The 12,238-nt window shown below is 34.4% G+C and overlaps 2 protein-coding genes and 1 long non-coding RNA gene across 3 annotated transcripts; 1 reads left to right on the top strand and 2 right to left on the bottom strand.

Annotated features, from left to right (window-relative positions):
* On the top strand, positions 1-3,966 carry LOC134248120 (uncharacterized). Its single transcript, XM_062730535.1, has 3 exons — positions 1-41; positions 2,690-3,448; positions 3,595-3,966. The coding sequence occupies exons 2-3, from the start codon at positions 2,696-2,698 to the stop codon at positions 3,784-3,786; spliced, it is 945 nt and encodes a 314-aa protein (XP_062586519.1). The 5' UTR covers positions 1-41; positions 2,690-2,695; the 3' UTR covers positions 3,787-3,966.
* A 2,403-nt stretch (positions 3,967-6,369) lies between these two features.
* LOC134248121 (uncharacterized) lies at positions 6,370-7,193 on the bottom strand. The gene is made up of 3 exons (XR_009987982.1): positions 7,118-7,193; positions 6,638-6,741; positions 6,370-6,469 (listed from the first exon to the last, which is right to left on the bottom strand). It is a non-coding gene; the product is annotated as an uncharacterized LOC134248121 (long non-coding RNA).
* A 1,281-nt stretch (positions 7,194-8,474) lies between these two features.
* Positions 8,475-9,386, bottom strand: LOC134248122 (beta-1,3-galactosyltransferase 1-like; the record flags this gene model as incomplete). The annotated part of the gene is made up of 1 exon (XM_062730536.1): positions 8,475-9,386. A coding segment is annotated over one exon (912 nt), but the record flags the coding sequence as incomplete, so codon positions are not given.
* Positions 9,387-12,238: the final 2,852 nt, after the last annotated feature.

The raw sequence follows: 12,238 nt of genomic DNA, 5'->3' as shown, positions 1-12,238 counted from the left end.
TATTGCAACGATAACTGTACTGTGGATAAGGGAAGGAAGAGGTAGGAATTATATAACAAATATAACGTTATACATTAAAATAGAAGCTTTCTCTCAGATCAATTATTTTCATGTTTACTCGACTTTAACATGATTAAATCATCTCTATTCCACATTCTTAAAGCCATATATGGCGTATCAGTACTTTTCATAAGTTCAGACTAATAAAAATCTTGAAAAATCTTACTGTTTATTTTATTTATTGATATAAAGATAGGGTTTTTCTTGTGAATTACAAAACTTAAAGTTAAATCAATCGCGTTTCATAGATATAAGAAATTTCAAACAATGGGCCATTCATTGAATTTGAAAGTAAATAATAATGAAATATATGGAGATAACGAACAGTGTTTAAGCTCTTAAGTCTATAAAACTATACTTATACAAATTAGGAGCAAAGCAAACACGGACATCCAAAACATCAAAGGTGGGATCAGGTGGGTGCCAACCGGTCACACCCGCCGTGTGCTCCTTGTCATATTCGGGAAATAACGAGGAAATCCATCGTCAGTTCAGCGTGTAAATAACGGACTAAGATTAGTATGAAAAACATCAGTCAGCATTTTACTCGATAATTAATTGAAAATAACAAGTATCACGATCATTAAAACCCAATCTTGTTTTCTTATTTCTTAGCACACATTTATTACGCCATGTATAACTTTAAATTCAATAATGCTATCACTTTGTACGAAAGCCGAATAGGACCACATAAAAAAATATTTTTATCTCATAATTACGAGAAAAGATCTCGTTATTACGAGTTAATTATCTCGTTATTACGAGAAAAGATCTCGTTATTACGAGTTAATTATCTCGTAATTACGAGAAAAAATCTCTTATTACGAGTTAATGATCTCGTTATTACGAGAAAAAATCTCGTAATAACGAGAAAAGATCTCGTTATTACGAGTTAATGATCTCGTAATTACGAGAAAAGATCTCGTTATTACGAGTTAATTATCTCGTTTTAACGAGAAAAGATCTCGTTATTACGAGTTAATTATCTCGAAATTACGAGTTAATTATCTCGTTATAACAAGAAAAGATTCCGTAATTACGAGAAAAGATCTCGTTTTCTCGTTATTACGAGTGAATTATCTCGTAATTACGAGTTAATTATCTCGTTATAACGAGAAAAGATCCAAGATAATCTTTTGTATATTAATATCCTTATAAAGGATATATTCAAATATGGTCATTTGTAACTTTTGTACATATTTGGTTAATTTGTTTAGCATTACAATATGCTCATTTACAACAAACATTTTGTTTTAATATTTGCAAAAAACAGAGCAGAGTAGATTCATTCGTGGAGAAAATAAATTATTTGAGGAAGGTGGAAGACGATGGTATAAATTTATAATCATCTCGTAATTACAAGATCTTTTCTCGTTACATCGAGATAATTAACTCGTAATTACGAGATCTTTTCTCGTTAAAACGAAAAAATTAACTCGTAATTACGAGATCTTTTCTCGTAATAACGAGATGATTAACTCGTAATAACGAGATCTTTTCTCGTAATCACGAGATAATTAATTCGTTATAACGAGATCTTTTCTCGTTATAACGAGATCTTTTCTCGTAATAACGAGATAATTAACTCGTTATAACGAGATCTTTTCTCGTAATAACGAGATAATTAACTCGTAATAACGAGATCTTTTCACGTAATTACGAGATCTTTTCTCGTAATAACGAGATTATTATCTCGTAAGTACAAGAAAAGATCTCTTAATTACGAGATAAAAATGTTTTTTATGTGGCCCTATTCGTCTTTCGTAACTTTGGAATTTGATTCCAATGTTTACGGTTAATAAATGTATTGATGAATCGATATAATTTAATAATATCTTTAATTTCGATTTGGATTCTCGAATATCAAAAAAGGAGAAAAACAAAATAGTGTTAGTGTAGATTCATATTCGTTCAAATCATCTCCAGCCCCCTGGTTGTAAGGCTGGGCCATAAAGGACAATCAAATTTTTACATATGAATATCTAGAAAACACTTCATCTCAAGAACAGCAACGTCATGATTGATCTTTTTTATATGTAAGCATCCACAGGTAGTGAAGATTCAAGTTTATTCAAATCATGACCCTTGAGGGTAGGGTGGGCCACAATCGACGATCAAAATTTTACTTAGAAATATATTATATATTTTTAAAAAAAAATTACTCAGGATTAGCAAAGTCATGGTTGATCTTACTAGCATTTGTATGGTAACATCCTCAGATATAGTGTACATTTTGCTTTGTTCAAATCATAAGTGGGGTCGGGGAAGGACTGGGTTTGTTAAAATTATAGCCCCCTGCTTCCTTTTAAGGTAGGTGGGGACCACTTTTGGAAATAACATTTCAATAATGAACTTATTTTTGATTTTAGTCCACAGTACTCAGGTGAGCAATGTGGCCCACAAGCCTCTTGTTATATATTGAATGCAAGGGTGTTGCCTAGAACATCCAAATGCAGTTCAATTTCGATAAGATAATTAGTTCTAGTATAACATGCTAAAAAGTACCTGTATTTGTTTTCATTTTGATTAAAAGAGTAAAAGATAGAATGAATAAAACATGCTTGATATATTGAATATTTTATATTAAAATACAAAGCATGTAACACGTTTATGGGCGTTTTTTTGTCAGATCAAAATGGAAAACACATGCAACAACTGTGGAATTCAAAGAGAGGGAATGCAGAAGTGTGGACGATGCCACTTTGTGTACTACTGCAGCAAAGAGTGCCAGAAAAGGGACTGGAAAACGAACCACAAAACAAAGTGTGATGACCTGAAGAATTCCAGAGATACGGAGATAAACGATGGAGAGGGTATTTCCTCTTCTGGTGGACTTCTTAAACAGGCATTGAGAAATTCGACTGATCTTGCTTCAAGTGCATTGTGTATGTTCTGTGGAACTAGTTCAGGACAACTCAAGAAATGCGGACGTTGCCTGACAGTCAGCTATTGCTCGAAATCATGTCAAACGCAAGACTGGCCCGACCATAAAACCGTTTGCAAAAATAAGGACATTGTTGACGTCATACAGACCGATGGGTACAAGGAACATTTGAAGAAATCAAAATCAGACAGAATTCTTTCTCAAGCGACCCAGGGCCGTAATAGTTTTACTGCTTTTGATAGTGGACACCAAGTGATGTTTGGACCCTCAACAATGTTCAGAACGGATTCTGCCGATCTTTCTTTGCGAAAGTCTACAACAAAAGACCTTAGAAGACAGGCAAAGCTATACGTACAACGAAAGTTCCCCATGCAGTACATTATTGACGATATTGAAGAAATACCCCATGAGTTTCCTTCGAGTTTTGGTAATGCAAGAGTGTCCTTCGTGGGGTTTATTTCCAGATACCACCACTATAGAGGGCGCCACTGTGTGTATATACAGGTAAGTACGTTAACTCCATTGAAATTATGCAGAAGAAAAATGAGGAAGAAAATGTCATTAAAATTTCTTAAATTTAAAACCAAATCAGGATGGCAAATAAGTTTAATGCCATAATTAAAATAATTATTCATATTTCAATATTTTAGGATGGAAATAATGCTGAGATATATGTCGGATTTTATCTTGATTACGATAATCCCTATCCGTATTTTACCTGGGGAGATGTTCGCCCTGGGAAGTTCATCTGCCTCCACGATCCCAGAATTCATTTTTTCCTTGATGGATCCGTCGGAATCCGCGTCAATGAAAGCAGCGAGGCCTTCTTTTTCGATGTCTGAATTCCTGGACTCTTTGATTACACGTTATATTTAATCTATTAAATACGTACGTGTATATACGTTTTTCCTGTTTGTTTGTGATGGTTTTTTAAAACATGTTTGTAAAAGTTATAATTATTAATGTTTTTGATTCTCTTGTCCATATCTAGATGCTGTTAATTCACTATAATGGTCTATATTGATTATGTAATACATTCAGGAGGATAATTTAAAAACAAATAAGTGATTCATTTTATTGTAATTTATTGGTAAGGGTTCAATATTAATTCACCTGAGATCATACGAATTATCTACATTTTGTATTCGACAAAAAATGTTTTAAAAAATACTAAGTATGCAAGAATGCTACTATCAGAAATCATTAACATATAACTGTAAATGTATTATATTTAGTGTGTACGATATTTGGCGTAAATTGATTTTTGAACGAGTTACATGTAGCGTAGATTTGAATTAGCGCATTTCTCAATGTTCATATTTACATGTATGTATATATGTGCAAGACATTTAGCGTTGTTCTTGAATTAGCGGAAGTTCCTTTCCGCCAAAAGCGCTATAAAGAAAACACAGCCAAATATAATACGTTTACAGCTGTGTATTCTTTTTAGTGCTTTTAATGCAAATCGTGGTTTGATTTATATATAAGAATGTTTAGATTCTTTCTTACTTGATTTCAATTTTGAATAAACCATATGATAGAAACTTTTCATTTTCAGATTGGAGTACAATGTAATATCTAATTTTACATTTGCAATTATCTTTCTCAGATGAACCTATTGCAGAGAAAATATGTTCAATTCTGTGTGAATGTTATTTGGGGGTTAGAGGTCATAGTACGATCGAATCACAGAGCGAGGTGATATTTTGTCTACATATTTCTGTCACGGTACAACAGGTCTGGACGATTTCTAAATAAGGAAGTCAAGAACGATAACAGTGAATTGCTATTAATACACAGAATAAACAAGGCACTAATCCATCTGACCAATCAGATAACAGCATTTAGACAAACCCATGAGAGAATAAATAAAACACGTGGTTTTTAAGTTTTTTGCTCAAAAGATATTTTTAGAACAAACTTTTTGTAAACTTTATGCGCATTTGGGAATAACATAATATTTATGACAATTCTACCGTGAACAAACCCGACTTGAAAACTTGGAATACGTTTTAAGTGGAATAAAAAAATCTGTCTCTAGGAGTTAGCAATCCCAAAAGTTTACTTCCGTTAAAAAAGTTATATAAATACGGTATTTTTTTTGTTTTTTGAGTCTGAAATAAAAATCTTATCGAAAAGATAACAGTTTTTATTATTTTTGAGTGTTTATTACAGAATACTAGTAGTCCATGCAGTTTCTGATATGCGAGGTAAGATACTGAGATAAAACGCATTCATGTATAATTACAGGATTCTCTTTTCTCCATGTTAAACGCCATTCCTTAGGCCCATTTAAAGTCTGCATAGCTTGTAGTATTCGGCGCTCATGAAACCCGTGATAATGCAAAACTATATGTGTATACTCCATACGATAAACACTTGTGTGAGTTGATCTATACAAATGGAATTTAAGCATTGTCGATGAAAATCGGACGGCTAAGCAAAATTATATTTACAATCATATAATATATTCTGGTAAATGTTATAATTGAGCTTGATAAAAACTTTGTGGTGCGATCTATTCCTCTGTAGACGATTACATTCTATCGTGCATTATTATTTTTTTTTTACCGAGATAAAAATGTCAAGGTTGTTCACGGTAAATATGTGGTGAATACCTTATTTTTCAAAAGTTTTCATCTTACTTCTACAGATTTTTTGTTAAAAAAATCTTTTTGAGGAAAAAAAACAAAAGCACGTGTTATCTTTATTCTTTTAAAATATGTTTTGGGGTGTGTAAAAATGCTGTTGTCTGATTGGACAGAAAAATAATTACGTGTACTTGATGTACATTTATAGCAACTTTCGGTTATCGTTCTTGACTTCCATATTTAGAAATCGTCCAGACCTGTACAACGTTTAATAGGTCGAGATCACTACCTTATATGGAAGGCAATTTTCAACACGTGACGATGTCTTCGTCACGCCTGTTCTCCAATCAAGTGAAAGAGTCCCAAAGCATAACAGTCTACCACGTGTTTACGATTCAATGGCTACACGTGGTTTCGTCGGTTTACTGCACAAAATTTAACTCGTCAACGGAAAAACTGCAGAGCTTATTTATAACTTTATTAGACCGAAATTGAAAGATTATATTCTAAAGACACTGCTCCATGCTCACATTTAATATTGGGCTGTTTAAAATTAATTCTACGTTTAACGTCACATCCAAAGTTCAAAACCTACGAGGGAGGGAGGAAAAAAATAAACAAACAAAATTTTCAAACAATTGTGAATTTATTCAAATTAACCTATTCATTACATTAAAAGCATTACAATTAAGTTATAAGAGCATTTAATTGATATGACACCTAAGATTAATTTCCCTAGCAGAGTATTTCCTTAGTATGTAAATCAGTTTGAGTCCTATTGTTAGCAAACAATGTATACGTAGTCTAAGACTGAATGTGCAGGTATGTGGCTTTTTTTTAACTAGGCCTCAGTTGTCCTTTGGATTTATATTGCCACACGTCCATGGTACCCTGGAGGCAAATGCTTCTTCTTGTGGGAATAGTTGATCAATATCTACAATTAAAATTATTGATGACAATATTTAAAATGGTTCATGTTGAAATATCTCAAATTGAATTATGTCATATTTTTTCTTAGTACTAGATCTACTAGCATTAAGTTTTGAAAGTGTGAATACTAATATCTGGACCATGTTGATAGCTGTTAGATTATCTTTAATACCTTGAATTCCACACAAAAGACAGGATTCTTCACGTCTTGGAATACCCCAACTTCTTTCCTTACTCTCCTTCACTTGAAAGGCCTTATTTTCAGTAAGCTTCTCCCTGCTCAAATGGTTATGACAAGTATTATCTTTTCCAAAAAATGTAGCTATTTGTAGGTACATGAATTGTACCAATTACTTCACTCATTACTGTTCCTTTCGATTTTTACAGAAATATTTTTAATATGAAACACATTAAATAAGATTTGAATGATGCTTTTCACTGTATATAAATCTTGGTTTTTGACACACTTTCCACTCAGTAAAAAAATTTTTCGATTCTTTCCAAAATACAATGAAAAGTTCAGCTAATAAAATCACGAACCGAGAGTCTGTCACTGTCAGTTTGAACATGTGATTCGAAGACTGACAAAAAAAATCAACAAACTAGACTTTGTCATTAACTTCAATCATAAAACCATCTATTTTTTACTTACATTCATGGTCCAAAACTCTTTAATTCACTAGTTTTCTTTAATAAGACACCAACTGCCTTTATCAAAGCACATTTTCTGTCACTATGGGAAGCAGATCGTCGCTAATTGTAGAACCAAACCGGAACAGACATACGGAATTCCGAATTGTTTGTTTTTTTCAAAGACGAATTTCTCATAAACCTACGCGCGCGGGTGACGTTAAACGTAGTTTTGATTTTAAACAGCCTTGGAGTTGTTTTAGATGATATTAACAGTTGCTTCGAATATCGTACAAACGCTTTGACTTTTGCATATACATAAAACACTTTCTGATAATATTGAGGGGTTAAATAATAATTGCACACTTTCTCCTGCTGTCTAAAAACAAGGACCTATATACTACCAGCGAAAGCTATGTATACGTATATCACGTGAATAAAACTCAATGTTTTATCGACACGATAGCACTTATACGTCTCTTTGAACAAAGGTATACTAGGCCGATGTATTTTAAGTTGATATAAGGCTTCATAAAGCAAATTTTGTAAATGTGAGCATAAAAATGAAAGATTATGCATTATTTTAAATATTTCTTTCACAAATTTCAAAAAAAAAAATTGAAAATAAGTTTCCAAGGGACATTCAAGTTGCTTTTAATTTTCAACACAGCTAGGTACTTGTAGTAGCCTACAATGCATTGCGGCTCATTCAGCAGTAGGTAAAGTAGACATATTAGCTAATTTACGTACAAATTTATTCTGACGTCAGAAAATCTAGTGGTTTCGACCTGTTTAAGGAATCACTGTCTAGTTTTGAGAGTATGCCAGGGCATCAACAATAGTGGGAAACGTGGGATAGTTTGCATAACGGGACTTTAACACACCTTTACACAAAAATTCCAAATTTTTACCTTGTTCGTAACTTTTGAATGGTAGATACTAGGGCTTTCATACTTCACATATTTTTTTGTAACAAGACCTTCCATTGGAAACCAACAATTTTGACCTTGGATAATTAGGTACTTTAAAAAAAAAGTTTAACCTCTGCCATAACATTTGAATGGTAAGTAGGTAAGGGCTATGCTTTCGTAATTTACATATGTATTAAATCCTTATAAGAAAACCTTCATTTGGGTACCAACAACTTTAATTTGACTTCAGAGTTTGACATACTTTTAAAAACAAACCTAGACTATACCTTTTGAAGGGTTAGGGCATATTTCGAACAAACATTGTGTTTATCATTTTCAATATAAAGAAGGCCAGAGAAAGGGTAAGATTTACTGATATTCGTCCCTGTAGATGATAGTTAGCAAAAAACTTTTATTGGCATTTCAAGATTAGAAAATTGTAATAAAGAAATGAAATATTCAATGTCACTAAAGAAATATCCATTTTAAAATATCAATCAAATTATATATAAAGAAGTAATCCACTAAACGACAGTCCGACCATCTGTTTTGTAGTTCTACCCACATTCGTTTCACCTCCGGTGGGGTATAGTGATGACCTGTAATCCTATACCTAAAGTTCCTTCCACAGGGCCCAATTTCACGACTACCGCAACTGAACTCATGATGTTCTTTTGCGACAGCACCGATTTGTTTCCGGCACAAACCGGTTATGAAAACATCCTCAAATATAAAATAAGGAACCTTTTGTGTTGCTTGGTAGAGATCGTAAATAATATCACCGGAAATAAGATAAGCAGTTCCGGATATGTATTCCGGATATTCTCTGTCCTCATACTGATCACGTGAAACGTGCCATTTAGAAAATGGATTTCGATATGGTGCAGAATGGGTGACTTTACATCCAAGAATTGCGTTAATTTGAGAAAATTCCGTTAAATAACTCAAAAGTCTGGGAAGATTTAAGAATATATCATCGTCAATCTTTAAAAGGTAACGAGCTCGGTTGCAAAATGAAACCGTCCAACGTAAAATAGCTATAGATTTTCTTGTAAGATTCTCGTACGTTTCTAGAACGTCTTCAAATATAATATCGTTGTAAATCAGTTTTTCAGTTTCTGCTAAATCTTGCAAAGCTGGATTTTTACTTTTACCCAAGACAAAGTTGACTTGAACAGTCGGTGTAACTTTTGAAACGTTCCCCCACGTCTGACGAATGGCATCTCTCTGTTTAAAGTTTGATACTGAGCTAGGCACCATTATGAGTAGAAACACATTTTCACCTTGGTCAGCACATTCTACAGGGGGCAGGGTGATAGGTGGAACTATCCCGGTCTTAATGTAAGCCTGAACAAATCTATAGGAAATCTCCTCGGTTTGAATTTTCCATCCACGAAAAGTATGGAAGGGAATTACCGCCAAAAGTCTATGTATCTTCCTTTTATTCTTATTCTGCCTACTTCTTTATGCTTTGTTATTATTGTAATTATATGTCACTTTATTCTTTTCATATTCGTCTTTATTACATTTCACTTTGACTTTTATCCTTCTTCATTTCGTCCTTACTTCTATGTTTCTTTATTCTTGTTAAGTCATTTTATTTTCTTTTAAATTGATACAGTATCTTAAATGATTATCTCTATTACGAACGTTAACTCAATCACACAAACAATGAAGCATATTCAATGAAGACGAATACGAGTTGTCCTAATTTAGTGCCGCATTATAACGCAAGGTGGCAGGGGTGTTCGCTAAGAGTGTTGGTAAAATTAGGCAAACCGGGCCGGGGTTATTCGAGTTTTTTTTCCCAATTTTCTGCCTTAATACTTTATCAATCGAACTTAAATTTTAAAATGAATGATGTTTGTTATTAGTTCAGGTATGTACCCGATACATGCCATTCCCTCGGAAGTCTCGCTAGATGGTAAGATTTCCCCTGGAAGACTGACAGCATAGTGATGCTTCCTTCGGAAGACTATACAGTGGGATTTCCCCCCGGGGTATAACTAGTCTTGCGTGGGAAATCTCGCTATATATAGCAATTCGCCCCCCCCCCCTCCCTTCATAGCAACCCTTCCCCCGAATAGTTTTTTTAATCGTAAAACGATGTTTATACATGTATATACGAACGTTTTCAGTTTTTTGATGAAAAGTTATCCGTCCTATACACATGATACATGTATGAATAAATATTTAAATAATATCATTTTAAAAGTGCTTTATTATTAAATCATTTTAACCAATAGTTAAACATAGATAATCTTCACGAGAACATATGGATAATGAACCCCCCCCCCTCCCCCTTGGTTAAGTCGCCCGCGTGGCACTGTAGTTACGGCGTCTGCTTAAGAGTCACGAAGTATACAGAAGTAAGGACGCCGTGGGTAAGAATCCCACTGTAGGACGTGGAGTTCAATCCATCGGATGAGATCTAGACCTTGTTATTCGAGGTCCCGTGTCGCAGTAGGTGCTGGACCGAAAAAAGATCCCTCACTGCTCAATGGCTATAAGTGCCAAGTACATGTACATGTATATAGGACAAATTTGCAGCTCTCCACCGGCAAGATGTGGCTTCTCCTTTTGAGTTAAAAATTTTCGCAAGGGACATTATACAATGTACAATCAAACCACAAGTCTCAATATATATATATATACTGACTTCCGGTTGGACGACCTCCTATGGGGTAAGTTTCGCCGGTAGAGGGGGTGGGTGGCCACGAAACATTTTCCTAAACATAACTTTTTACTACTGGAAAAGTTCAGCGAAAGGCTTGTTGACCCTATCCCTTACCCTTTTTGTTGCAGTACTAATAGTCAATTTATATATTAAAAGTCATGACGATGTACTTATTGGCATGAGTAAAATTTAGTACTGAAAAAATGTTGACGACCCCTCCCCCCTCACCACCACCAAACAGAATTTTCGAGTTCTAAGGTATTTTTAGCTCTCCTGGCTGATAACAAATACGATGCGTACTAAAGATATTTCTTTCTTTCTTTCTTGAAAATTAAGTGCTATTTTAATATAAAATATTAACACTGAAAATAAGACCAGAGAGTTTTTAGTATGTCTGGATGCATGAAGCCTAGTTCCTACTTCGCCTACCATGCCCGGATCTAGAGGGGGCTGGGGTGTTAGGACCCCCTGGGATTTACAAGGTTTAAAAATATATACTAAAGCAAGGAAAAAAAGTTAAACGCTCCCTACGAAATAGGATTTTGACGTTTGGGAGAGTTTAGGTTTTTTATACTCGTCAAGAAATTTCTGGGATTGGACGAAATTTTTTTTGGACTGGGGGTACCCGGCTGAAAACAACCTGACACCCCCCCCCCCCCCCCCCCCGGCAGGAAATTGTCTAAACTTAAAAATACATACCAGGCGTCGGAACCTTGGAGGGGGACTTAGCCCCCACTTTTTTTGTCCAGGGATAGATTTAGTACAGACGTTCCTGCATAGGTTTAGACCCCCCCCCCCCACTTGCTATGGACACGATGCAGTATAGGTTTAAAATCGGGAAAGTGGTGGTGTATGGAAAAAAAACTTTGGAACTGGAGTTCGAATCTACCCCCCCCCCCCCCCCGAAATTGGTTTTTGGTGTTTGGGAAATGGTATTTTCCCTTTTTTTTTATTTTTTTTTTTTTTTTTTTTTTTTGCTTGTCAGGTTTTTATTTTTGAAGGTCTTAAAAAATTCTTACACTTAGCCCCCACTTTCAATTTGCTTCCGATGCCAATGAAATCCAATTTCGAAGGCAGGGTGAGTTTTGGGTTAGATTCAACTTCCCCTATAGAATCAAATTTGATTTTTTTTTCCCACTATACGGACTACATTAACTTATTTGACCCTTACTCTTACAAAAAGAGGGTCGGCCTTTCAATGAACATATATACAGTATTCAGTATAGTATAAAGTTATGTCTGATAAAAGAGGCCGCTATTCATGTGTGCCCAGAGAAAATAAATATGGAGTTTCCATTATTGGATCGGATTATTGGATCCGACCTTCAGAAGTTCGATTGATAATTAAAGTACTAAGGCGTATTGAAGAATCTCAAATAACCCGACCCGGGTTTGTTTACCTAGTTTTACCAACACTCGTAGCGAACACCACACCACCTAGCGTTATAATGCCGCACTAAATTTTGACGGTTTGACAACTTCCATTCGTCTTCATTGAATATGCTTCATTGTTTGCGTGATTGAATAATTTATTTAAGAAACTGTTTAAGTTTAA

Source organism: Saccostrea cucullata, unplaced genomic scaffold (genome assembly GCF_032062105.1).
Source record: "Saccostrea cucullata isolate Sc308-1 unplaced genomic scaffold, CSIRO_AGI_Scuc_v1 ctg5432, whole genome shotgun sequence".
Taxonomy (NCBI): domain Eukaryota; kingdom Metazoa; phylum Mollusca; class Bivalvia; order Ostreida; family Ostreidae; genus Saccostrea; species Saccostrea cuccullata.
Note: the sequence above shows the minus strand (reverse complement) of the source record. Positions and strands in the feature narration are given on the sequence as shown.

Bases quoted from the DNA above. Each gene is read 5' to 3' on its own strand.
- LOC134248120 (XM_062730535.1), top strand. From the start codon at position 2,696: ATGGAAAACACATGCAACAACTGTGGAATTCAAAGAGAGGGAATGCAG. The intron at 3,449-3,594 runs GTAAGTACGTTA...TCAATATTTTAG, and splicing joins GCCACTGTGTGTATATACAG to GATGGAAATAATGCTGAGAT.